Here is a 27,398-nt window from a genome sequence, read left to right as displayed (position 1 = left end):
GGCGCTCCGCTCGGCGCAAACAAAAACCTGGGGATGACTCAAGGGGGAAATTTTAAATGATGCTTTTTAGTTTCGAGCGGGGGGGGGGGGGGGGCAAGAGAGCGTGGCCGGGGCGAACAAACAACTTCTTTGCTACTTAAAGCTATGCTGCATTTGAAGTTAGATCTCTTTAATGAGTTCATTTGCTTCATGTTCCGTAACAGGCAGCAATTTCATAAGAAGTATTTAAAAACCGAAAGAAAAATGTGAGTGACAGCTAGGAAGAAAATGACTAATGCTGAAACATGATGTTGTGAATGTGAACAAGTGATGTTGTATTTTATTCATATTTATATGACGCTGTCCATAATGAAAGAAACACAAGTGATTTATTGTCTAAGGGTCAAATGGATTCATAGATGTGGATTAGAGCAGAATTTTCCCAAAACATTAGGAAGATCATTTCTTAGGTAAAGCACAGCCCATTGGGAGGGAGTATTGGGCCAGACTTGTGTGCTAGAAGCCCAGAATGTGTTTTTAGAGAGCAAAGAGACTGGCCGTCAGATGGAATCTATTATGGTGCAGAACCCACAGCAGGTGCTACACTCTTATTCTTCAAAGCCGCTTAAAACTCATTCACCCCAAAGCACCATTTCCTGAGAAATTGGTCACTGTTTTTCTGTAACAATATTTTCTTTCAAAGGAATATGCAAAGTGGAGTCATTACTTAAGATGTGGATGTGCGCGTGGATGTCAACTGACGCACACTATCTAAAAATGCAGGCCCAACAAAATAGATGCTCTTTCCTAAGGCCAGTCAAATGTGATTTTTCACATTATCCTTTGATGTTGTAGCAGAACACCAGCACGTAGTATCTGTGGGGATATTCTTTGTGTTTAGCTTCAGATACTGCAGTTGACTAAGCTGAGGCAGGTCTCCATAGGCTTTGTGGTTGGAAGAACAGCTTCTTCAGAGGCCAGTTCAGAGCAGGAACGTACCTGAATTTACCTCAGGAGGAATGTTTTTCATAACTGGGCAATTCAGAGATTAAGAGGACTTCCCTTCTATGTTTGACATCTAACTCTGGTGGAAGGAATATGGCTTAGGTTTCTTCTTCCCTCCCACATTCTGTTTGTGTCAAGTCTGTGATACTGCCATCCCATTATTTGGGCAGTAGTTGCTTATACTTTCTCTTCCTTTTTGTTGTATGTTCAGCTTTTCAGGTTCATGTAACAGACCTCATCTCCACTGAAATTTTGCTGAATTCATGTTCACTGAATGACAGATGAGTCAAAAGAAATGGATTAAGCTGAAAGTCCAAAAGTAAAGATAGGCAAGGAACAAATCTTTTTAAAATTCAATAAAGTCATTTTGCTCTGTCTCTGTAGCAACTGAGTATATCAACATCACAAACAATAGATCCTCGAAGAAATATGGCAGATAATATCAAGGTAGAATTCCAATTACAACTCTCTCTACTTTAGAGGAGTGGCTTTCAAGTAAACTTATTCTAGGGAATAAATTCCAGGAAAAAGAATCTAGATTTTAAAAGCAATCAGCAACATTTACTCACCTAATTAATTTTAATGCATGAACCTTACATAGTAAGAAGTCAGTCTTCTACAACTGCTGGAATATGCTTAACTATCATTCTTTCTGAAATCTCATCATCCCTTGCAGGTAGTTTCAGACCTTTGCTGAAGGTAGTGAACTACGTTTCTTCCCTACCTGTAAAATCCCTGTAGCCAGTGAAATTATATAAGACAGAATATACTCCCAACAATCTCAGACTACCCATGATCACACATTAATCGTTTTTAAAATCTCAAAGTGTGTGAAGCTTTTGTGGATAAAAAATCCCATCTGTCTTCCAGCTTTTACAAGGGCTAAAAGGCAATACTAAAAAAGAAAAATAAGAAAGGAGACTAGTTTATCTGAATAGTTAAATATAATTCAGAATCAAGCTATGTTTTCTATACTACTTTTACCTCTGGTTTACCATTTGTCATATGTCATTCCTTTCATGAGAAGGGTTGTACAGTAACTTATGTTTTGTTAGTTCACTGCTAGTTAGATCTACAGTGGTATTTGTGAGTCCTGGGCAGCTATGACAGCCCTTTCTCTCTTTCTAGAAACACAAGGAATATATGTTCAAATAATATTTGGATATTTTCAGAAAGAAGGCATGACATCTATCAACAATTTCAAAACAGTGCATAAATAATGTGGAAGATGGAGATAGGTTTTGAAGAAGAAAATAAAGCCTCTGTGGAGTAATCTTTAACCTCTAGATGAGGACTAGTGAAGTAGATTGAATGAGGATAGCAAATCTCTGAAAGTGTCCATAACACAGTACAGTTCATGTCCTGTCTTTGGGAAAACCCCTCATGTCAGCTCTGTATTTGCTACCCCCACTCCTCTCAGGGGGAAAAAGACTTTCCAAGGGACAGCGGGAGACTTCTCAGGAAGACAATGGAGAAGCTGAGAGGCTCGAGGAGGTATGGGTAGTGAGGAAGAATGGTCTAGGTCATTATTTGATTCACCGAGGAGAGCAGGGAAGGAACTAGCTGCCCACTAGAGAAGTGGGCTCCACTGGATCTGGACAGATTCAAAGCTCCCTTCTTCTATCACTTGTCACATATTTAAGTTTTATTGAAATACTGTATTACTTCATGCTTAATGATAAAATATTTCTGAAAGGCCACCAGCAGAAGCGCTCTTGGCAAAGGTGTTGCTTTGTTTCAATCAGACAGGTAACAGTTACTGGTCAGAAAGAGTCTGCCAGGTTTGCAGTGCCACTTTAATGCCATCTACTTCCTTTACTCTGAATACTTGCATCTAGAGAGGTAAATGAATGATAGTTGAATGACTGAACTGAAACTACAGTTTAGCAGAGAGATACCCAAGCTAGCTATAAATGAGTTTGCTTTGGTACTGCAAGCAATCTCAAAGCAAGCAAGAGAGCATGATCTCCATCAGCACTAAGTGACTCTTGGGGAAGCAGAACGGATGAGATAGATAGATAGTTTCCAGTACCTAAGTTCACTGAACGATTACCTGACTGAGGGCTGGCACAAAAAGATCTGAAGTAAAGTTGCAACTGAAATAAACACTAGAACTTGTTATTTGCCCTGCCCTAAGGCAGAGCGTTGGAGAATCTACAGCCCAGTAGTTCTGGCCAGATCTCAAAGACCTCAGCCAGATCTCAGAGACCTGCCTGTGCAGGCAGGTCTCATAGCCAGACCTGCCTGCACAGGAAATGCACTGACCAAGGGAGTGTGAGGCGTGAAACAGGACCAGTTCTGCTCCCAAGGGACTTCCTTTAGCTTCAGGGTCAGGGTCTGTCCATTACTGCTTGTCTTAAGAGTTTAGAAGGGTGCTGTTACAAGTCATGTTATCTCTCCAGAAGAAGATCATTATAGAACAAAGGAAGGCCTTCATAACCCAAAATAGACATTGTTCATTAATAACTGAGCAAACTGAAAAGCCTACTGAAAGCCTGTGGTTGGAACTTATGCGCCCAGTAAATACTGATTAATGAGAAGCTAGATGGCTTAAGAGAGAAACTGTAGTACGTTTAGGTTACAGACCTGTGGACAAGTTTTATATTTTGCCAGCCACATTCTATTTTTCACTGTCTAGTTCATTTTCATTATTCATGTTTGCGGTTTCATCACTTTAGTCTCTCATGTAGATTTGAAAAAGGTGTGAGCAGGATGGAGAAAAGCTATGTTTCCTAAGAAAACATAGGTGCTACAGGAAATGGCATGGGTGATCTTGCAGAAGACATTTTACCATCTTAATAGGAGTCTAACATCTTAACAAGAAAATGCAATTCATAAAATTTAAAGTTGTTCTCTCATTTACATAGCCAGGGCTGTTAATAATAGGGCTTTACATATTTCTCTTGTCTATGCCAGAACTATAGCACAGAGCATAGAGAATGCATATGCCTGTTACAAGCTGCTCATATGCTTGTGTTCCTGTAGTGTTTTAATGAACTTTTCAATAGAGGCCCAATGCAGTGGTTCCAACCTCAAAGAGCTGGTAGGATCAGACTCACAGTTAGGCAGTTTTTGGTTTATTGTGGTTTAGTTTTCAGTTGCTGATAAAAATCTTGCTGATTCTTTTAATTTATAGTTGAAATAACTTGAATGTTTCTAACTAGTCTACTAGCCTGATTTAGCAAATTTAGAAAAGATAACATTCCAGCTAGATGAGGACACTGACCCTTCTAAATAAATACAGGCTTTTTATCTCCTGGTGGTGGGTTGAAAGAGATTATGAGGTTCACATTGTTTCAGGGGAATTGCGGGGCTGGAAGTATTATTAGTTCCAGTATTGTTTTTCACAGCTGATGATAAAATAGGAAAACTAGGGAGAAGTACCATCCGTCACACATTGGTTCATGTCATTCATCAGTAAAGCCCAAAAGGATAGGATTCATGGGGAGTTAAAATAACCATGTAAATATTAGCAAAAGGAACTGCCACGGAAGTGCCGTTCTATCTTGAAAAATTTCCCTCACTGTGGTACACTGATATTCCACACTGATTTTCTCAGTCATGGACACTCACTAGCCTAATAGGAATCTCTACATACTTAAAATTACAACCACTGGATATCTTGGATACCTTCCCTAATCCTGAAATCCCAGCTCCAGGAGCAGACACGTCTCTAAGACCTCACTGAAGGTGATGGGGCTCTGGGTAGGGCCAGCAGTCCCTTCTTTTCAAGGCAGTTTCAAGCTTAGATACACCTCAAGCTTTGTATCAGCTTAAGTCTGGTAGTTGTGTAGGGCACCTTCCAGTTTGTATCATGTGTAATTAATCCCAGAATAGTCCTGTGCCTAGTAAAAGGTGTATTTTGCCCACATAGCTTGCCACAGATATAAGAATCATGCAGGAATCCTCTCTGTTCATGGTGCATCAGGATTGAAGAGGTCTAAATTTGCATATGAATAGACATGTTTACCTGAACCTCTGCCATCTCATATAAAAGAGCGAAGTTAAGCCTCACATTCAATATTAGTCAGTGATTAAGGATATGAAAGCCAAGAAAGCACCTAGATTGTTTGACATGATTTGTCATCTCTGTAATGCTAATAGTTTCTTTTTTTTTTGGAAAAGAAAATAGCTTGTCACTGAATGACATAGCCCCAGCTATGGAATATAAAAAATGTATCAAGTAGCTATTTTTACAACTGCCTTGCATATTGGAATAGTGCTTCAAAATCAAGCATTATCAGAGCACAATAAATTTTGGATTATGGCAGAAAGCATTTCAAGGCAGTCATAAAATGTGACACAAGTTTAAAGGAATTGTTTCAGTATAAAGTTGTTTTAGAATATTCTGGCTCCAGGTTCACAAACTCGGGCATTTTTCCAGTAAAACATTTTCTATTCTCCCTTTGTGATTAGCCAAGTTTATTTTTAAGTCAATTTTCTTCTAGCTCTTGAGATAATAACATGTATGATGAAAAAAACAATAGATTTAAATATTAAATTACCACCATTCATAATGTAAAAAATATACAACTTGCCTTTAATCTTATTCTCTCGGCTCTCAAACCGTATAAATCCCAGGAATTTCCAGGGTAGCTGATTTTAAGTCAAATGTGATTCATAAAAATTCTTGTATTTTAATGACTCTTGATTACTTGTCAGTTGCTTGTGGTTGGAATCTGAAGCAAATGGTGATCTCATTTCCTTTAGGTATAATTCAGCCACTCAGGTTTCTTTGTTTATTTTAAAATTTTGTTCCCGTTCTTCTCCTTGCTGCCTACTATTTTTCTCTTATCTTTATTATCTATGCGGCTACAGATAGCAGAGCGTATCAGTTGTGGGTCACTGAACTCTGTAAGGATGCTTGTTGATATTACTTGTTGCTTTGTGAGTAGGAGTCGCCAGCCTTTTATCTCTAAACTAAGCCAGTGTAATCATCAAAAACTAAAACTTGCTTCAGTCACAACAAGAAACCAACTGCTGTTTACTCAGCGATTTTATTGCACTAAGAGAGAATGTGGTTGAAGCATTACAAAATATAATCACTCTCAAGCAGTTTTGTTGGATTCTCCAGCTGTACTTTTCAAAGGGACTGAATATGCTGGAAGTTGACTTTTAAGTAAGAGCAGAGCTCCTTGATCACCTACTAAATCCTCTGTCATTAGGGGCATTTCATTCATGCAGAAAGTAGAAAGCAGGTACTTGATGAATAGTTTTTGTTGTACACAATGTAGTGTTTCAGGAAGCTGAGATACTGGTATTTTTTGGAATGGGAGTGATAATATCTGAGGATTTCTCCATCAGGTTTAAGTGGGTTTGCTTTTAAACTATGTTTTGTGTAGATTGAATTTCATTTAGCATTTGTGAAAATCCATAGATTATAAAAACTGCGAATTTCTTTGAGGTTTGTTGAAACTGCTCAGACTTTGGAAAATGTGCAGAGTTGAGATAGCTGATGTCTGAAGCAAAGATTAGCCTGAGCTGCAGATGTTGGCTGCAGATCCTAAACAGCTTAAAATTGTGCATGCATTTAGGTCCAGTCCTATCTTTAGTTTCCAATTAGCTGGGTAGCACTGGGGGAAGAAGAAAATACTTCTCCTTTGAGTCTGAAGCTAGAAGGCAGAAAGCAAATACTAAGCTTTTTAATAATGATGCTGTGCTCCTGGGGGTGATTTTAAGTTCTGAAATGGGATATATTTCCAGGGAATGCTATATTTGCCTGCCATACGCTGATCTGTAGTAGTACATTGAAACTTACCATTGGAAATTTACAGAAACAGCTGGCTGGGACTATTATTTATGCAATGCATCAGACAATCAGATCTGCATCCCACAGGAAAACCCACAAACTGAGAGAGAGCCAGTTGGCAGATTTCTGGGAAAGAAAGATTTGTTAAGAACTGGGAAAAAAGCAAATTTTGAGGAGCAAATTCTGTGAGCTGTATCCCAGGGATGGTACATCCAGGGAAGCAGCCTACCCACAGCTCCTGGAATACTACAACCCAGGTGAGAAAACTGACAGTTTCCCTGTCTGTGAGAGAATCCTGCCTGGGGAACTCATTCAACATTCCCCTCTTTCCTCCTCTGTCTTTGGCATTGCTAGTAGTGAAGGACAAGTGCCTAAACTAACAGAGACAGTTCCTATCTACAGGGAAGGAAGATGTGATTTTACAGGCTGCCCTGTCAAGCAACACTAACACCATAACAGGTGTTGTAGTGGAGAGACAATTCATTTTTCCAGCTCTCACTAGGATGTGACACTGCCTGCTCTTACCCTGTTTTGGACTCCAGGGAGAAAAAAACACGTTGTTTGTGTCTTACACCTCTCAGGTGAAATCCAGGGGTGTAAGACCTGTGGCAGGGAGCCCCATCTGTCCAGAGGGTAGCAGCGGCTTTGGGTTTTTCTGCTCCTGCTCATTTGAGATGCAAATTGCTTGCAGCCGTGGTGGAGAACTGTACTGCAACCCTTAAATGGACAGGGATTGTTTTAACTGTAAATATCCAGGTCCCATAATGATGGGCAGCAGTATAACCTTCTGAAGCATTACACATCTAAATGACCACAAGCTAAAGAGAAATAGCTCTGTAATCGTAACACTAATAAGCGTTAGTCATGGATTGTTTTATGAAATACTGAAAAAGCTCTGAAGAAAAAAGACTGTCCTAGGAGTTTACAGCTGAAGGAAAAAGATGCCAAATGCAGAAAGAGGGGAATGCAGACAGCCCACAGGGCAATATTGCCCAGAGTGACAGGCACACACTTGCAAGTGAACTGCTGTTGAACAATTCAGAGGAAAAAGAATTTTAAGGAGAAAATTTAAGTTGCTTTCTGGGTGCTGTTGAACAAGAGCATACTTCCTCTATAAGCTCATAAAGAAACTGGGCTGAGGAGAAAAGAGAAACAGAACTAACTTGGGTCCTCTAATAATAGCGTATATCTTGGGTACTCTAATAATAGTGCATATCTCTTCTCCCACTCCTTCGGATGTTTTGGCTGCAGTCCTCCATTTTTTGTAGTAAGCTTCCTGTAATGTATTTCTAGTATAGACACTGTGCTCCTTTCCATAATCTCTGTTTGTTGATTGTTGCTTAAAGTTTATAGAGTTTAAGTAAATATATCTCTAAAGGAAGTTCTCCTTGCTCTCCTTCAGGAACTTTAACCTACCCTGCCTATGGCAGTCACAGCTTTTATTGACAGACAGAGAGGTAGGGAACATCAGCATGAAGCTTCAGCTATGCAGCAGCAATGCACAGCTCCAAAAAAATGGGAACAGGGGGGGATTAGAGAATCTTCCTGTATGTCATAGACACAACAGAAAAATCCTTTCAAACCACCCCTTGTTTGCAAAATAGGCCTTTCCTTCATCTTTGTGCAAAATCTTGTAGAGGGAATTCTGGCGTACAGAGTTAGGCCTATCCTTTGTACCATCGGGGTATTCCTCCTAGAAGACAGAAATCCTTTCATCTCCCTACTCTTTCCATGGCTTTTTTTTGGCCATACTGACCGCTCTTGGCCATAACGACCACTTGGCCATTCTGTGATTTTGGTTAGAAGTGTTAAAAATGACAGTATTTTATTTATTCTGAAAATGTATATGTTTTTTGAGCAAAATATCTCAGACTGACATATAACAAAAGCTCCCACATTGGAATTTAAGCAGCTTTGGAATGAATCTTTCCTTCATTCGCCAAGAGCTGTCAGGAGTGTGCTCCCTTGTCGCTACAGACCAAGCGGTGAGTGGGGCAGGCCTTTACAGGGGAGCTGGACAGGGCAAAGTACAGAACAGAGTCCATGCTAATCAATCTGTAAGGCTCAGCACCTTGGGCTACATGCTGGTACTGTCGTAGTCATGATCAGAAAGGCAGAGTGGAACGTGGGGGAGTGGGAAGAAGGCAGTGTTAGGTATTGTTTGCCTTTCAGAAACTGCTTGGGTTTAGCAAGGGGAGAGGTAGGAAAGAAGAGGTGATAAGTAAGTAGTTGTCAGAAATAGAAAGAGAACACAGTAGCAAGTGAAGCTTGCTCTGGAAAAGGGTGAAAAACGCTTATCCAAGGACTTAATCTTTGCAAATTAGTAAGTGAGCAGTGGAGGTTGGCCACACAGGTTACCCAGAGGTAGAAGTCAATATCTAATGGATGAATATGAGAGGCAGGCCTGGGCCTAGAGAGCGTAGGTCATGAGTTGCTCTGTGAGTGAAAACAAATCGTGTATGATTGACTCAGTGAAGAAGAGCAGGAGGATGATAAAGAAAAGGATGACTTGAGGAAAAAGAATTCTGTAGGAGATGGCTTTGCAGAAGCTTTTCTGAGTACAGGTGAAAGCAGCAGAATTGCTTTTGTCAAGGCTTCTGGCAAGCTTCACTGACAGGTGGGAAAGTAGCATTGTCTTTAGTGATAGAGAATGAAGGTGGAGGACAGTGTTTTGGGACCTAAAAGAACCGGAGAAGATGCAGTTCTGAATGAATTTGATCTTATGAAAGGTCTTACAGATGGTGATATCAGGGATGTGCAAATTTGGTCTATGACAAAGTGGAGGACCTTTATGAAAGAGGTCTTCTGATCGCCCATATAGAGATGGCAATTCAGTTTGTGAGATATCCTAGTGAGATATAAAATGAAGAAAAATATGGGAACAAGAAGAGCACCACTTTGAGGCAAGATGATGTGTTGAGAGAGAGGCACTGAAGGAGACAGCGGTACAGTATGATCAGTGAGGTGTAAAGGAAGCTCCTGAGCCCAGGAGAATGAGGACAAAGCTCTGATTCTGATCTGTTCTCATGAGGATAGTTTCCCTTGCATGCAAAGGTCAGAGAAAGACTGGAGAAAGTTTAAACTGGCATTGGAGTAAAAACTCCACTGTTAAGTTTGTATGTGGTGAACTCAGAGGTCATCAATATATGAAGTAGTTGCAAGTTGTGTAGACAGTGGGATGTTGCTGAGGTAGGACAGACTATAGGAAAGAATTGTATTTTCCCTTTCCACACCTGATGGTAATCATTCCTGTTGCAGTCCAATAGGAAAGCCTGTGCCAGCCTATGTGAATTCCCCTGAGATAAATGGAAATTTCTAATATAGTCCATGTAACATAGTTCATTAAATGGAACTACTTGCATGAATAAGCATTACTCAGTGGGAGTAAGGAACATCATAAGTTACTGTATTACACTTACTAAAATGCACTGAATATTATTTGCCAGAAAACTAGCTTAGGAAGATCCATGTCTTCTCTTCATTTCAGTGTAATAGGTCTGTGTACCAAAATACCAGCTAACTCAGAGACCCAAACCTTCTTCCCAAACGCTCTCTTATAAGCTCATTTGCTCCATAATGTGCTTATACTGGTGTAACAGGAGTCAGCATCTGGCTTATAATAACTGATCACTTATAACTCTTGTTTTCTTGTTTCCACCAAAATATATAAAAAAGCTACTGTAGAACATATGTTCCTATGGAATTCCTTTTCCTGGAAAGTTGCTTAGTTACCCATTGTCTCTTGGGCCTCATATATCTTCCATTGCTCTCTCTCTGCAGGGCCTTATTTTCATCAGGAAGGGATGGAGAATGACTCCTGACCTAGGCCACCCTCCTCACAGTAAAAGCTGTAAATTGATGTCTCCTCAGGCTGAACAGAGCCTAGAACCCCAATTTTTCCATTCAAGGTAACTGCAAAAAGTAGGTGCTGCTGCACTACCTCTTTTGTCAACCTCAATCTTCTACTCTTAGAATAGAACTTGATATCATGAATCTTAAGGGGGAAGGGGGGCTTGTAGTGCAGGTGCTCAATGTCAGTTGTGTAACTGCTTTACAAAAGGATGAGTTCGTATTGCATAGGCCTTTTCAAATGTTTTTCAGAGGTGCTCCCATGGTACGTAAGGGAGTTAGATAGCTACATAAGCATTTTGAACCAGACCAAGCACATAATTTTTGAAATTTCCATGATTACATTTGATACGTGTGGAAATTAAGCTGGCAAGAATGATGATTTCCAAGATAAATTCCAATAAATGGGATGTAGGCTACTAGGTCATTTGCTTGGTTCAGATATCTTTAGGTGATTAATGGTATTTCTCTGCCTTTTCTTCTTCCCACCGTGTGATTCATATTACAAGTATTTCATATTGAAATTCATATTGAAAGTCAAGATTCATATCTTGTCTTTGACAGTCTGGTTATATATAGTAGGTGATTCTGCAGTGCTGTTCAGTGCCAGACGGATGTTTGCTTTGATCATGAAAGCATATTTCTACATTAACATGAGATAATTCCTGAAAGTGAGGTTCATCAAACTGGAACAGTGCAGCATAGTTACTGTTTCACAGCTCTCAGTTCTGGAGCAAAATCATTTAGTACACTTGGATCTCAATGTTCTACTGTATTGCCTTCTACAGACGTGTTTGACTTTTTCCCCTACCTCTGGTAAGTTCTGAGAAGATTGATTCCTCAAAAAAATGAGTGAGAAAATATAGGAAAAGAGGAAAGAAAAATCATTCTGTGGAACATAAGGAAACCACAGTTTGAGCATGTGATATTCAGTTCTGTGTGAGTACTAAAGTATTATACCTTGGAACAGTTTGTTTAGTAATTCAAACTATATCCATAGGCAAACTTGGCCTCAAGCATCTTCAAAAAACTGTAAGAGTCCCGTAAAGCTCTGACTAATACAGATGTATGGAGCACAGACACTTTGAAATGCAAAAGAAGTACTATAAGCTATATTTTGGTTGTTAATAAATGGCATGGAAATTTTCCAGCTATTTAATAAAAGTAAAAAATAAGACTAGATACCTGAATGCCTGCTGCAACTGTTATGTTATGAGAGGATTTCTCCTGATGTTAGCTGGAGCAGTGCTATTAGAGCCAGAAGAGTCCCAGAAGCTACAACTCGCCAGAGCTCTGAAATGCCTTTGATGTGACAGGTAGTTCTCCGAACCCTGACATGAAATTTGCCTTCTGAAGCAATAGCACATTTCTTGTGAAGAAGTTTTTCTAGGATCAGAAGGAGCAGGAAAGCTGAGCAGCTGGAACTTAGCATCGTATTTTCTTTTTATTTCTTGACAAAATAGAAGTGTCTGATGCTTGTAGACCCTGCTTATAAGCAGGCGTTTAATATCAGGAGTGTGTTCTTATCAAGTAATCTATCCAAAAGCCTCTGAATGGTTGATAAGCTAAGATTGTGAAGGCATAGGGAATTCCTTATTTTCACTACTGTAAATTGATTGTAACAGTAATAGTGCCTCTTCTCATGCACTGACTGAAGGCAGTATGCTTTGATTACTGAAAGAAACAGTGAAATCATGACTGTTACTATATAGCATTACTGCCATCTCGTCTGTGCTGAATCCTATCTCCTGCAGCAGAGCAATCTTCTGGGGCACCCTGTTGGGTTCTTAAAGTTGCTGTATAGCAACACTGTGGCTTGGGAAATTCCACAAGGCCATGCTTAGAAGCTGAAGTTTGGGGTTTATAGGAATATCGTGAATGCTATTGATCTACTCGGGCTGCCTGTATAAACTAAAAATGATACCCCTTGCAAAAGAGTTGATTCAGTTCTTAGTGCCTGGCCCACAGACAGCCCGCCTGTTCTCTCATGTGAGCATTTCTTATTTGAATTTTTAAGTTTGCTTGTGGTTCTCGTCTGCATAGTTCAGACATAGGATGAGGGGTCAGTGCTGTTACTCTACCAGCAAAATGATCTCCCAATTCCTTGTGCGCTAAGCATAAGAAGAACGTTTGAATGTGTTAGCAGTTCAAAGCTAGGCTTTTACTGTTTAGTCTCCTCATAGCACAACCTTCCTTTTGGACAATCTGCTTCAGAAACCTGGTTAATGGAGTCTCCAGACTAATTAAATCTGTGGTTGCTCTCAGAATGACAAGTGACTTACAAGTACCAGTTAAAACAGATATTTGATGTGAAATATTGGCTTCTTCAGCATGTCTGCAAGTAGTTAAATATATTCTAAGTGCACTCTCAAATGAGAATAGTTACAGCTGGGTTAACAAGGAGAAATCTGAACAGAAGCATCCATTACTTCTGGCTACAGTTTTATTTCATGTATGTTCCTTGTACTTGACACGCATTTTATAAGAACAACTTGCCAAACCTTTTGCTAATGGAAATCATAACAGACGAGTCACGAAACTTTGAGAGAGTATGTAGGCTTGGCTGGGTTGCAGAAACAGCTCTGCTGCCCTATGTACAGCTGAAAAAGTTAGTGCTGGCGTGCCAGCATGACCTCATGATAAACTCACTGATCCTCGCTAGAAATTAACTGTTTAACTGCTTGCAACCAACAGTCTAGCACTGAGAGTCTAGCACTCTCTTTTGCATATCAAAAGACAAGTACATATACCAGCATAACTGACCAGAAACTTAGCAATAAATTTATGAGCTGGGACAGTCAGGTGCATGTGTGCACGTGGAATTACATGTGTAATTTCTGATTATAGTAGCAGTATTATTTATGTTGTAAAAATGTCTAACTTACAGTGATCTAAGAGTTGTTTATTTTATTTTTGTCTGTTTCTTAAAGTGTCATACAGCCCAAGGTATAGAAAGAAATCCGGCTTTTTCAGATAATTTTAGCTATCTTTGCTTCCTATTATGGAAAAATCATCCTATTCAATAGGATGTTGACTCAGTTTTAAAGGGGTGCTTTGCAGCGGAAAGAGAAGCATAAAGATGGGCATGCTTTCTGTTTTTCATTTGAAAAAGCTTAGTTTGTCTTCCTGAGAAAAATGATATTATGTAACACATACAAAACACTACTACTACTATTTGAATAACCTCATTCAAAGTCTGTGTGACAGAATACATTCAAACACTTTTCCTGTATCTATGCAAATTCCATGTGTCTTGCTGCTTTAGTATCTTAAGTTGTGAGGTTAGTTCTCAGCTAACCACCCCGAGCACTCCTTCAAAACACTACAGGCAGAAACAGTCCTGCAGGAAGTGGTATTTGTGATTCAGTAAACGGCACCTTGCCTGCTGAGTCAATGCTGAACCAGTGTCCCAATGTGTTTCTAGAGTGAGGAATATAAAACTAAAGTCCTGACCATTTGTGGCCATTGGGAAATTCATTGAACTATTGACGAGAACAGAGATATTAACCACAACATCCCAGATTCCAGACAGGGATAATTACAGCTTTCCCCCAGTTTCTTCATTGGGAGAATTATTCTCCTCCTTTCCTTCTAAGCTGGTACCATTTTCCTGCACTTAGCTGGTCACCATCCTTTAGTCATGTTGTAAGAGTGAGTGCCACAACACAGACATGCAGTCTGCTTTTCTGTGAGCACTGCTGGAAGTGCCAGGGTTTGCATCTGCAGTTCTTGTAATCCCTTGATTTATCCCGCTTGAAGACTGTCTTTCAGAGAGACACCATCACTGTAACCTGTCTGAGCTTTTTCAGCTGGTTCAACTTTGCAATTGAAAGGATGCACTGAGGCACTTGCAGTAGGTTTCCCCTCAGGATTCATGATCCAGTAGATGAGTACAGTGGCTCAGGACAGTCTCTTCTAAACAAAATCTTAATTTATGGATAGGAATTGAACAAACCTCAGCAAAGTTTAAATTGAATATGCTCCACACATGTCATCTTTCCTACTGGCTTTAAGATGCCCCGATTTGTCCAGTGCAGAATTATTCTTTACACAATATATTTTATGATTTTTGTTAATTGGCAATTAGAAAAAAAATTCCTAAGTTTACAGTTTAAGAAAAATCAGTCCTCAAGCCAGATACCTAATATCTTTCATCCAAATACCAATTCTTGTGAATAAGTATGTAAATACTTGTGGCAGCAAATTTTGGCACCCAGATTTACCAAGCAATATCAGAAGCTACTGTGAAAGATCACAGCTTCAAATCCAAAACTGTCAAACAAGCAGTGCAGGTGCTGTGATTCTGCATGTAGTTAAAGACATAGTATTTAGAATTGTGAATCTTTTCATGTTTAAGTGTTCATAGAAATATTTATATTATTTTCCTGGTTTTCATTTTTTATAATTATGAAATAATATTGTACCTGCATTTGATACAGCTTTAGAGAACTTTTAGTAGGACTCTTGGTAAAGCTTGTTTTATGCTTACTGTTATTATTCTTAAAACGATAACTAGCTACATAAAAATGGTTTGAATTTTATAGCAGGAAGATATGGTTTTGGACCATTTGATTAACAATCGTAGTCTGTATATAATGCTTAACTGATTTCTGGAGTTATGGAACATATTACACTTTACGTACCTCATTTAGCAAGTGGATGTAGGTGGTTTGTAAATATGTGAGTACCTCTATTAATATTAAGAATATGTTTAAACATTAGATGTATCATCATAGCAAAAAGATGCAGTTCATCAAGGGAAATGCAGCAACTTCCATAGTAGAGACAAGGACATAAGCACGCAAAATTCAGTTCCCTGCGGCACAATAAGCACCCACTCTGAAAAGCTGCTGGAACTGGGCTTGCAGGGCCAAACCCCTTTGTTCTTAAAGCAGTAAATAATTCCATCGGAGTGAGGAATAGGATATTACTCAATATGAGGAACAGTGAAACACATTTCACTCTGAAATGTGATCTTCATGATCAAAAAGGTCTCTTGGTGTCATATATTGAAGGTACAGGTTATGCACAGCACACCAGTTATTCCAGGACTCTCCTCTTCCCCTTCCTTTATCTTACCTCCACCCTCCAATAGAAATTTTTCCACTTGATCATGAAGGAAGTGAGGGAGCCTGGATGTTACCCCAGGAGTTCTCTCCAGCTAGAGGAAGGGCTGGGTCACTTAGTCAAGCAGCAGGGAGGAGAAGGAAATGGTCAGTGAAAAATAAGGTTCTCGATACAGGGCTTTGGACTAGGAGTCTTTTGAAAGACTTCTAAAGAAATGAGGAAAGGGGATAATCTAGACAAAGCAATTTAATCAAATGCAATTAGTAGCAGGAGCTTTTCAGTTTGTGGCCCTGTGTGAAATCTGTGCTAGCAATATGTATGATATTGAGTGCCAGTTCTCTCTGTATATTGAATCAGCAATGCCATCCACTGTGAAATTCCTTGTATCCGTCCTCCCTGCGGTCCACAGCCTGTCTGTCCCGAAGCCTGGATCAGAAATCCATTTTGATCAAAATCCTCACTGATGCCTTCATCTGTCATATCCTGACTGCTGCAACTCCTTTAGGCTTCTCTCTCTCCCTCAGATATGATGATTTATGCTGTCTGTATTCTAATACCAAAGGAATGGATCAAGTTATACCCTATTAGCATTGGTACGCATTACATGTGTATATTTGCATCTATTTATTAAAAAAATCAAGTGATTAATTGCTGGTCCTTGTACTGTGCAAACAAAACAATGTATTTCATGTTAGCTCATTCAAGGTAAGGCAGTTTTTCATTCAATTTTTCAAATTTTGCTTGTTATGTATGTTGTTTTTAGGCTATTTCCTCACCTAGCATGTTTTCTGCCTGTAGGAACAACTACAGAAGCCAAGCAACTCACCTGGGAGCATTTTAGGGTTGCTTTGGTACGTTGCTCTCTCTTTGTATTGCTGGACGGAGTCACCCAATGCAGAAAATAGAAAACTTTATAAAGCCATTCAGTCAGAAATGCTGGTATTTCATACTTATATTGCAGGAGTGTGGGGGGGTCACACAGAGTGCAGGTGATGAGTTGGGCTGGTTGGCAGGAGCTGTGGGGTCACAGACAGTGGAGTCCCTCAGTAAGCACTCTGGCTTCCTGTCAATTCTTTTTCTTAGAGATTGGCAAAAGAGAACTGAAAAAAATAGTAACGTTATTATTCTGAGATTTTATGGCTTGACTGTATCTTTCCTAGCCTTTGGAGAACTGAGGAGCAGATGCCATGTTGAAGCAGTTACTCATTTTGAGTTATGGGAAAAGGCTGGTAATTGAAGGCTTAGTGGAAAGGTCTTACATTGTCAAATGACTAGGCAGCTCCAATCCCTTCTATCTTTAGGTTCAGAAAGATTCTTTACAGAGTGTCAGTGAAAAATCATTGAGCAAACAAAAGGCATTGTCCCTTCCTGTACTAAACCTGCCTCATGAATAAGATTTGTTACCACTTCCTGCCCTTTGCCATTTCTGAGCCTCATGGGATCACGAGTAGGCAAAACTGTTGTGCACCTCTGATTAAGAGTTCAAAGGGCAGGCTTTTTTCACCCTCTCCTTGGAACTGCAGGATGAGGACGAAATGGTTCAGACTTATTTTTTTTAATCTTTTTTGTTTAAAAAACTGTTCTTGTCTTGCTTTCTTTTTTGTCTGTTTTTGTCTTTTTTTGGCTAAAAAACTGAAAGCTTTTTAATGGTTGAGATTTCAAGCAAGGGGTAGTGCTTCTTGCTTGTGACCATTCACTGAGTTTTGCAAGGAGAAGAGAAGATGGGACCACTTGTTGATGTTTGCTTATGTTGCTTTTATAAAGCTGATTTGCTTACAGTGGACCTTTTTGCTGTATATAGCCTGATCACGCAGGCAAGAAGGAGATGCTGTCTCACCTGCCTGTAAGACTTTTAGCTCTTGTACGCACAATCCCTGGGATGAACATTAGAAGAGATTGACAGTTAAACACTGAGGACCAGCGTGTCTTTTACCCAAAGGCCTTTTTAGATATATTGGGCTCACTTCTCCTTTTCCTTCAGATACCTAAACAAGAACATCACATCTAGTGGCAGCAGGAAGTTTCTCTTTCTTTCCCCTCTTGGGGAAGTATTTTTGTTCATTCTTTTTTTCCTGCAGCAAACAAAGCTCTGCTAGCATGTTCCTGCCCATTAGTGTGTGTCCTGGTGAGAAATGATTACCAGCTCGTTCTCTGAAAGCAGCTAGTTGAGGTTGTTTGCAAGTGCAGGCTATCGTCATTACATTTTCAGTTTCCTTTGTAACCATGAGATTTCTTTCTGAAGCATGTGGCAGTAAGGGATAGCCAACAGATGTAGAACTTTACCATCTGCAGTACATGTCATCTAGCTAAAGATGCTCATATAGGAGCATTTTATTTGTCTCTGCTTCACACATTTATTTACATTAACTTGCTATCTGTAAATGCAGGGCAAAAGTAAATTTTGCAAGGTCACAAAGTAGTCGAAGTGGGGGGTAGAACAGAGACCTGCCTGTTATCCCGGTGCTTGAGTTTTAAGCCAGAGGTTTCCTAAACCGCTATCCGAAGAGGGTTGGTTTATTACTTAGTGCAGGTCCTCCTTCTGTTACTTCCAGCTCCCTCAACAAAACTCAAAACTTTCAACAGCTAGCAATGTGAAAACATACAAAGCAGTCAAAAAAAGAAAAAAAAAAGAAGAAGAAGAAGAAAAGCTCGGCCATCTCCCCTCCTTCTCTTCCTCAGACTTTAGGAGAGAAGAAAAGTCATTTTCAGGGAGTAGAGCCCTACTAGGTGACTACTGTGTCAGCAATCAACAGCAGAGCCACAGATAGCAAAGAGAGGGAATGTTAATTTTCTTGAAGCTTCTGGAAACAACCAGATCTGTAACAGTATAGATATTTATTCTTACCACATACTGCACTTTCCTACTACTTTTTCAAGTTGCTGTGGGTTGTTAGAGAGGTCATGAACGTCAATGAGAGAAGGATATGTGATGCCAACTATGAAAGAAGGTAACACAGGGCGGGCTCACTACTGAGGTATGATTCATTCTATCAGGATATTCCTCGAGAGTTCATGGTCCTTTGTTTGTCTGTCAGTCACAGATAAAAGCTCAAATAATTTGGAAGGGATTATATTAAAAGTTAAGATAAGTTCATTGTATCTAATAGAAACATCATATATATTTATTTCCTTTTCATTGTCCTTGCTTCACAATAATTTGTTAGAAATAAAAGTGCAATTTTGACTCTTTTTCTCCAGCTTGGCAGACTTGAGCTTGGTTTCTTTCCATCAGTTCCCATTTTTATGTGCTTATGAATATCCAAATTCAAAACATGATAACAAAGTGTTAATATTTTTGACCTTACAAGAACTAGAAAATGTCAGAAGTCCTGCAACCTGTTCATTTTTGGAAGTAGAGAGGCAGGAATGAGTTTCACATTATGAAATTGCGATCTGCTCCCATTCTCTCTACTAGCAAACGGAATTATTTTCTCTGCACAGAAAATACGTGGGATTGCTTTCAAGAAAAAAAACAATTAATTTCAAGGAAATAATTTCAGAAAGGTCCTCTGAGAAAAACAATCATTTCTACACAGCTGCTTGCCTCAAAAAGTAGCAGAATATTCCCCAAAATATTATTTCACAAAGACCAAAAGTATCTGCCACACCTAGGGAAAATATGATCAGAAACAGTTTTATGAAAGAAGGCTAGGACTCCTCTCTCCACAGCACTGAACTCATAGGATAGGAACTAAGCCTATTGCCAGTGGGGTCTGTTAGGAAGGAAGTGTCTTTTCTTTGAGGTCCAGAGAAATCAGCTAAAACAGCTCTCACGTGAAAGTAAGTTGTGGCTGGATATTGCCATGCAAGCAAAAATGAATGAAGGAAGCTTGTCTTTCCCATATTCATTCTGTGAGATATCTGACATGCAAGTGTCATGGGTTGAAATGACATCAGATCCTGACAGGGAAGGAATACTGGCATCCTTCAGAGACGTGCAGAGATGGGGGGTTTCTGTAATATATCGGAAAGTAGTCTGTGATAACAGGATAATTTTTTCAAACTCTAAAGCAAGGGACTTAATTAGCTGGTTCTGCATTAAGAAGCAAGGTACAGAACACAAAAATATTGTGTGGGTTTATGTCCTATTATGAAAATTGTGCTTTAACCTTGCCAAATGAACCAAAACTTGTCAAGGGATTCATTTCAGGGAGTTATAGCAGTATGAATTTCTCTATAAAATACCTTTCGTGTTCTCACTGTTAGTCTGTAACATCTCACAACTGAGCAATGCATCCTGCTGCCTGACATTTCACAGGCATTCAGTCACATCACATTTGAACCCATTCTGTAAACAAGAGAGGACTGTTTTGCTTTGTTTAGTTTTAAAAGATGTTTTGAAGTGTTCTAAGAACGCTCCAGTGAGTTGGAATACATTCCCCGTGAAGTTCAAAGTTATTCGTGGCATATCCTGTAGCATAGAACCGAGACCTACAAGAAGTATCACCACACAGCTGAAATTAGTTAAGACATCTTCTTAGTTAAAAAGGAAAGAATCAGGTTTGGGCTGGCTTTTTATGTTTTTAGAAATGAAACAGTAGAAAACAAAACCTTTCTTAAAATTCTTTCATTAGTTGCTCAATAGCCAAAGTGACAGTTCAAACATAGGAAGATTGGAGTAGTTGATTTCCCATTCTCTGGTTCTCATTAGATTTGGCCAATGTTAAGAGACGTGACTATTGAGGTCAGAACATGAAGAGAGCTGACTAGCAGTAAACATTTATTTTACATGATGTTCCTCATTTGTATGTCTTAATGTAAACTCCCTGTAAACTACAGCTGACATTTTCTGTTTGTGGTAATCCAGATGGGTAGCACAGCTGGTATAGATGTTCCCAAGCTAGCTTTATGCTAGGTAACTTGCTACATCCAGTAAAGCTGCAGTGGCATGTACTTTTGCTGGTAGGCCTGGAGTCAATTTTGGACTTGTGGAGCTGAAGCTGCCACAGCTATACTCCTGGCAGCACTTAACCTTAAAACTTCTCCTACAGAAATTGCAGTTCCATCACTGGATTGCCCTGTAGACAGGCCCAAAAGTGTGAACCCCACCCAAACCTCTACTCCACAGACGTCCAAGTTGCAACCATTTGCATGCTTTTCTGTGAGCTGCACCACTGGCTCAAATCTGTGCAGCATGTCTTGTTGCATCTCCAGTTCTCCAGCCAAGGCTTGCAAACAGATCCTCTGAACAGTACTATACTGCGGTCTATTGAAGTGCCTGTTCTGGGTTAATCCTCTCCACCTAGTGATGAACTGATCCAACTTCCAGGCATAAAGGTAGTGGAGTGAGGCGAGTTCTCACCTAAAGCATATACGTTGTATGCTGTTGCCTTCTCCTAAACAATTCATGTATCACAGTAATGAAAGGGGTCAAGCTGTACCTGCTTCTGCCATTTTGTTTGCTGAGGTGCATATAAGATACTGTCTTGGGGAGGTAAGTCATACCATTGCTTGGTGACTTTATGCTGCAGGAAGCTGTTCACTGAATCAGTCACCTAGAAGAGGCAAAGCAGCGTATGAGCAAAGTAACTGACTGATGGCTGGAACTTGGGTCTGTGGAGGACTATGAATTAGTCATATTTACTATAGGATGTGTTCTTAAGATAGCAGTCTGTGGGTGCTGTTCTCTATGATCTTTACGTGAAAAATGCTAAGGATTTGTTCATTTCCTCCTACCTCCTATCGCATGGACAGTTGTCCTAAGATGTTCAGCTGTTTTGCCCAGCTATCTCATTGTGGGCAATCTTCCTAAACATCCAAGAAAACTCTCACAAAAGCACCTTGGTATTGTCAGAGGAACATCCAGCAAAGGCAGTTGACCTTACTCCCCTTCCATGTCTTTCTCCGTCTCTCGTGGTTGTTCCTTGCCTGCTTCCCTCCTCTCCTCAGGTTATTTGCCTGTTAGGTTAATTGGCTCTGGCAATTCTGTAGTTGTTTATGTAGATTATTTCTCTGGTCAGACGGCTCTGTGAAGCTGTGAATGTCACATTGTGTCACCCCACAAGAACAGGGGAAAAAAGGAAGCGTATCCTCTAGCTTTTTCCTAGTTGTATGTTAAGTGCTACTGATTCGGGTGTTTGAGCCACTAATTTATTTGTAGTACAGGTTGACTGTAAGAGTGAGAGGGCCACAATGTTGCAAGCCTAGCAGCACCTTTCAGCCTTTCTTTGTAAGGTCAAGTTATTCTCCTCTATCACATTATAAAACAGTTGCAGTTCAAAAAAAAAAACCTGAAAGTTTGGAATGGTTAAGCTGTCCTGTGCGTCTTGTTTTCCACTTATATCTGAGCATTTCTATCTGATAAAAATTCTGCAGACAATAACCAACTCATTCCTGTAAAATAGGTATAGTAAGACCTCTTATTGCAGTTTTGTAGCTCCTGAAATAGAGGCAGAGCTCAGAAATGACAGAAATGGCTCACATTACCAGCTGGGCTGAAAACTCGGAAGTACTTAAGTTTTTACCCTAGTATCCAATACCCAGATAGGATACCTCCTATTGGTTAGAAGCTACTATTCATAAATGGACTGAAGAAATTACTGTATAGTCCACAATCTTAAATTATTTAATAGGCTCCCCCAAAACTTGTGATTTAATTTATAAAAACAGCTAACCTTTTTAACTTTCAGGTGTTTCAGAAATGAGTCAGCCAGTTATAGCTGCAAGTAACTAGTTATTTTTTCCCTGTCGGCAAAAGACATAGCCCAGGGCTGTGCAATCCTTGACAGCTGACATTAATTTTGAAAACACACTGTGGCATCAACAGATATTGTGCTTGTCTCACTATGTTTAAAAGTAAACTATTCAGTGCATTTTAAGAAGAGAGCAACTTTTTGTTTTTGTTACTAATATATGAATGATCCTTAAATAATTTTAAAAATTTCTGTAAAACCAGTAAACCTTTTCTATTGTTATGAAATAGCTCATTATCTGACTGGTCATTGGATTTGATCTGATAATTTACAAATAGTGAGTCAAAACTTGTCCCTAGCTACGCCCTTACAAGTCCACTGACATCACAGTTTCTGACCTTCAAACAGTTGTATTCATTTGCCTTTCTCATTAAGCAAAAATTAAAGTATTTGCGTACTTCCTAGCTTTGGTAGCTTGTTTTGATCTTTTTAAGAACAAGATACAAAGTGAAGCTCATGTCCATAAAACTGGCATAGATAGTTTAGCCTGAAGGAGAACCCAGCTTGCTGCTTTTGGTGGTCCCAAGTGTATAGGAAGGATGGAAGGAAAGGCAGTGGTAGAGACTGGTGTCACTAAGGAGCTGTCGTCCCCTCACCACCAGCTGTAGCTGCCACCTCACACACCATGATGCTTCCTCCAGAGGCAACCACAGGAGAACAGCTGATTGTTTACAGCTCTGGTCATGACTATTATTTCCAGTTGTGCCCTAGCAAGCAGCTGCTCTCGGTTACTGCCTATACTTCACCTATACCAAAACTGACCTTGCTGAGAAATGTAAGAAAACGTTCCCATACAATGTATTAAAAGTTCTCCTAACTAGTCTTAAAATAGGGTTCTGCAACACATAGTATAGACTAAAAATGCTATGCAGTATAAACAGATTATTACTATTTGTGAGGCATGCTTTATGTGAATTACTTGTCCCTTGAACATTCTTATATATAATGTAGCTGTTCTATATGTATACTGATATAAAACCTGTATGACACCACTGTCATTTAACAAATGTATATGTGCGTTGGACAGCGATCAACTCAGGCAGCTCCAGGCTGTCACCAGATTGCTCCCTCACAGTTCTCACTACCTTTGTAAGCAGCAATGGCTGGCATTTCAGAATAGACAATAATATGGATAAATGGCTTAACTGTAGCAGGATGCACAGAAAGTTTAAATGATATTGCATATAGATCAGTGGGAAAACAGGGTGTAAAACTTAAGTCTTGTGAATTCCATTCCAGTGCTCTACTAACAGGTATCTCCAGTTAACTTATGTGAATGTTGAAATGCCTGGAGGACAGTACATGTGAGTATTCATGATATGTTTGGCTTAATTATTTCTGTTTTTAGTGGCTCAGACGTGATAAACCCCCTCAACTATTAGATCCTGTCAGAGACTATAAAGAAAAATAGCCTCCTTTACTAGAGACTGCAAAGAACTTTTGGAAGAGTTGAAAAAAAAAAAAAAACCCTTGATATTAAGATCTTTTTGGGTGGTCATAGTTCTCTGACTTCCATATCAGCCTTTTCTTGGAAACTTTGGGGTTGTAATTCATAGTAAATGATAAATAGTTGTATTTTTATGTTGTTGTATACTCCACATTCTGTCACAGCATTTAGCGTGTTCCAGTTTGTAAATACAAGCTCTTACCAGGAGCTCTTAATACCTATTAATTGGAACAGATTAGTTTTTTCGGGAAGTTTGAAATAAATGAGCCTGTCAGTCCAAAGTATACAGTTCTCCTGCAGCTCTGAGGGCATTGCATTCCTTCTTGTGTCTGCTGTCCCTGATGGAGTTGAAGGAGTCCTGGGTCATTCATGGTAGGTTAGTTTAGTCTGGGCGTGGAACAAAACTTTTAAGATTACGTAAGGGACCTAGTGTGTGGTCTATATTTAGAATAAAAAAAAAGGTGAAACTCGTGCCATGGGCCATGGTAACAGGTGACACAAGTCCATAGTGTGTATGGAATTATCTCAAATACATTACAAGTGGGTGCTGCAGTTTGTTGAAATGTGGGTGCCTCAGTTCACCCCTTTTGAAGATTCTTGAGTTGGCACTTGACATCAGCTGGAAAACTTGACTTTTTAAGCTGACCATCCAAAACCAGATTATATACATTATTCAGGTCTTTTTTTCAAAGCTGTTGCAATCTATGCTTTTTTTTTTTTTTTTGGTCCTATGAAAGCCCACAGTAGAACAGGATTTTGTTGCATTAAAACAAAAATTTCATTAAAGCATAGAAAGTCATCCTTCCAAAAAATTCCCAGTTGAACTAATATGCAGTTATTTGGTAGGAGAGTGAATGAGAAACTGAGGTAGGGAAAGTACCTCAGATCAAGGTTATAAGAATGAAGTCTGGAAAAAGAAATCTGTGGCAGTACTAGGAAATTTTCCCAAATCTCTTTCTTGCCATACAGATAGTTCAGCTGCAAAGTCAATTCCTATATATGTCTGTTCTTTTAAAACGAACATTGGTCATAGACGTCTTTCAAGTTAATAGATTTCAGGACATGTATATTAGAATATTGACAAGCTGAGATCTCTGCTCTCACTTATTTTATGTCTATCAGAAACAATCTTTCCTGTGATACAACGTGGTGCTTATTTCTTTGAAGTTTAGAAGTTTGCATTTTGCTGCCCTATGTTTTAACTCAGTTCTTAAGTTTGAGACGTTAAGAGTAAGTCAGGGGGTATTAACTTTCCACTGATATATGGTATCGGTTTTCTAGGTGGAATGTGTACTGACTGCCAAACATATATTTATATGCTAGTTGTTGAAGAGCACAGTACTTTAGAAATGAAGCTTAGCCCCTTTAAAAAAAAAAAGCACAATTAACAGCAGCAGTCCCATCTGCTGCTTTCAAGCTTCAGCGGTATTGTCTGTCATTATCTGTCAATTCCTATGATTGATATCTCTACCAGCTGAAAGGTGGTCTAATGTTCTTTGGACTAGGATCAATGCTGATAATTTTATATTTTTCCATCAGATATTTCACAGGTCCCACATCTTTCAGGCAAAAGGGTGTTCAGTTTAAGCTGAAGTCTTTTTTTAAAAAGAGCCCTGTTAGGGAAGACAGCGTGGAAGACAAGGTTCAGTGGGTGATAATGGTGACGGTACATGTATCTGATCACCATGAAATGATGAATACAACCAATAATTGTAAGCATACCTGAGGACTTTCATGGAATGCAGATGTTAGAGTAATGAATGCGCACGTTATGAGAAAATTACAAGTGTCCTCATCTGCTGGTTTATGATAGTAGATGCTGTGAGTCAGCAGCAGAAAAAAAAAAATCTCTACAATTTCCTGTCACTGATTCAAGTGTCACTGGACACTTGAATCTGGAGTATCAGTGAATTGGTGCACATAAATCCCCATCATTAAAACCTTTATAAAGTTCATATTACAAACAAACCTCACATGCCAAGTATCCATAGAGATGGAAGGATTTCAGCAATTTTGCCATCAGTCACTATTCTCCATTTTGTTAGGTCTTACAAGGAGGCTAAGGACCTACTATTTTCTCCTGCTCTCAAAGTGCAGATGAGTGAAGACTGCTTTTTTTTTAGGCCTTGAGGAAGTAACTAGTTAAGTGATAACAGGGAAATGTTAAACTAACTCCAGGATGCTTTGAGGATGAAAAGAAAAGAAGTACTTCCCCAGGCGCTTAACGCGGATAATACACAGATAGTAAGGAGATGTGAAGTAAATAATTTTTCTCTGTTCTGCACATACAAAGACTCCTCAAAGTCAGCAGGGGACAAAAGGGGCATGTTGGAAGAAAGCACATATTGTATCCTTTGGGGACAAGAGAAGGAACAACAGAGAGGCTAGTGCTTGTTGGAAGAGTAAAGGAAAGTGTTTGGGGTTTGTCGGAAAGAAAACTAATACAGTTTTCATAAAAACAGCATCATTCTGAAGTCTAGGTAGGCATTAAGACATTGTGGACGATGGAAGTTGAGTGCTAACTTTCGTAATCTTTTATATTTTTGTCAGAATGAAAGCTACAATCAGGTTAGCCCAACATAATTTGAAAGTTATTTGCTTTCTTCACTGGTTGAAATAGTACTTACTCCCCTTCCACGACAACTGGAGGATTGCTTGGCCCTGGTACCACTCATTAAAGTCTATTTCCCTTTTCCTTCAGTGTTCTGCTGTCCATTATTCTCTCTATGAAATATGGTCTTCAATGTAAAAGAATAATTCAGCAAAAATTAAAAAAAAAAAAAGGGATTGGGTTTAAATTCCCATGTGATTTCGTATTTTCTGCAGTAACTGTCATTTATGTGGGAGGCAATTGCCATGAATATTTACAGTGCTCTGACACGTGACATGCATTGTCCTGCCACAAAGTGGTGAGTTCAGTCAAGCAGTGAACTGCATCCATCCTTAGGAAGAGGAAAAGGAGATACTTTTTGTATCACTCTTCCCATTTCCTTGGTTTTCTAATTGTAAAAAATCTGTAGAAATTCTGAATCAGACTTCCACTTCTCCAGAGATGTTAATTTTAATGAGGAAGAGAAAAGAATAGGATATTGTTTTTGCTTTTTGCTGAAAAAGATACGCCTTCTTCCAATGCTGATAAGGATTTCCTTCCTATGATTAATATTTCTACCAGCTGAAAAGCTGGACTAATGTTCTTTGAAGTAGGATCAGTCAGTGCTGATAATTTTATATTTTTCCTTGTCAGATATTTCACAGACCCTCTATCCTTCGAGCAAAAGGCCGTTCAACGTTTATGCATATTATACAGTTAAAGCTAGAGGTTCAGAAGATAACAAATTATCACACTTTTTACATTAATTCTTTATGCATATTTCAAGAGAGCTTCCAAAGGAGCTGGAACTCAATGAGATTTGTCAGGTTCCTTAGCAAATTCCTACCTTTAGCCTAGCTTATTTTAGGAATTTTTTGTTGGGTGAATATAGTAGTCAGGAATACTGCCAACCCTCTCTACTGCAACCTGAAAATTTCTTTTCACCGTTCAGGTGAAAAAAACGTTCATTTGTCAAAGTTAAAATCTTCCGTAAGTCTTACAGACATGTTCCCAAGGTGC

The 27,398-nt window shown here is 39.3% G+C and overlaps 1 protein-coding gene across 18 annotated transcripts in view; it reads left to right on the top strand.

Annotated features, from left to right (window-relative positions):
• The window catches only part of CAMK2G (calcium/calmodulin dependent protein kinase II gamma), a 278,435-nt gene that overhangs the window by 69,320 nt on the left and 181,717 nt on the right, over window positions 1-27,398 (top strand). For all 18 annotated transcript variants that reach the window (XM_068950443.1, XM_068950449.1, XM_068950422.1 and 15 more), the window contains one exon: window positions 10,514-10,641. In XM_068950443.1, coding sequence (XP_068806544.1) covers window positions 10,514-10,641 — 128 coding nt within the window. The remainder of the gene's footprint in view (window positions 1-10,513; window positions 10,642-27,398) is intronic.

Source organism: Struthio camelus, chromosome 7 (genome assembly GCF_040807025.1).
Source record: "Struthio camelus isolate bStrCam1 chromosome 7, bStrCam1.hap1, whole genome shotgun sequence".
NCBI classification, from domain to species: Eukaryota; Metazoa; Chordata; class Aves; order Struthioniformes; family Struthionidae; genus Struthio; species Struthio camelus.
Note: the sequence above shows the minus strand (reverse complement) of the source record. Positions and strands in the feature narration are given on the sequence as shown.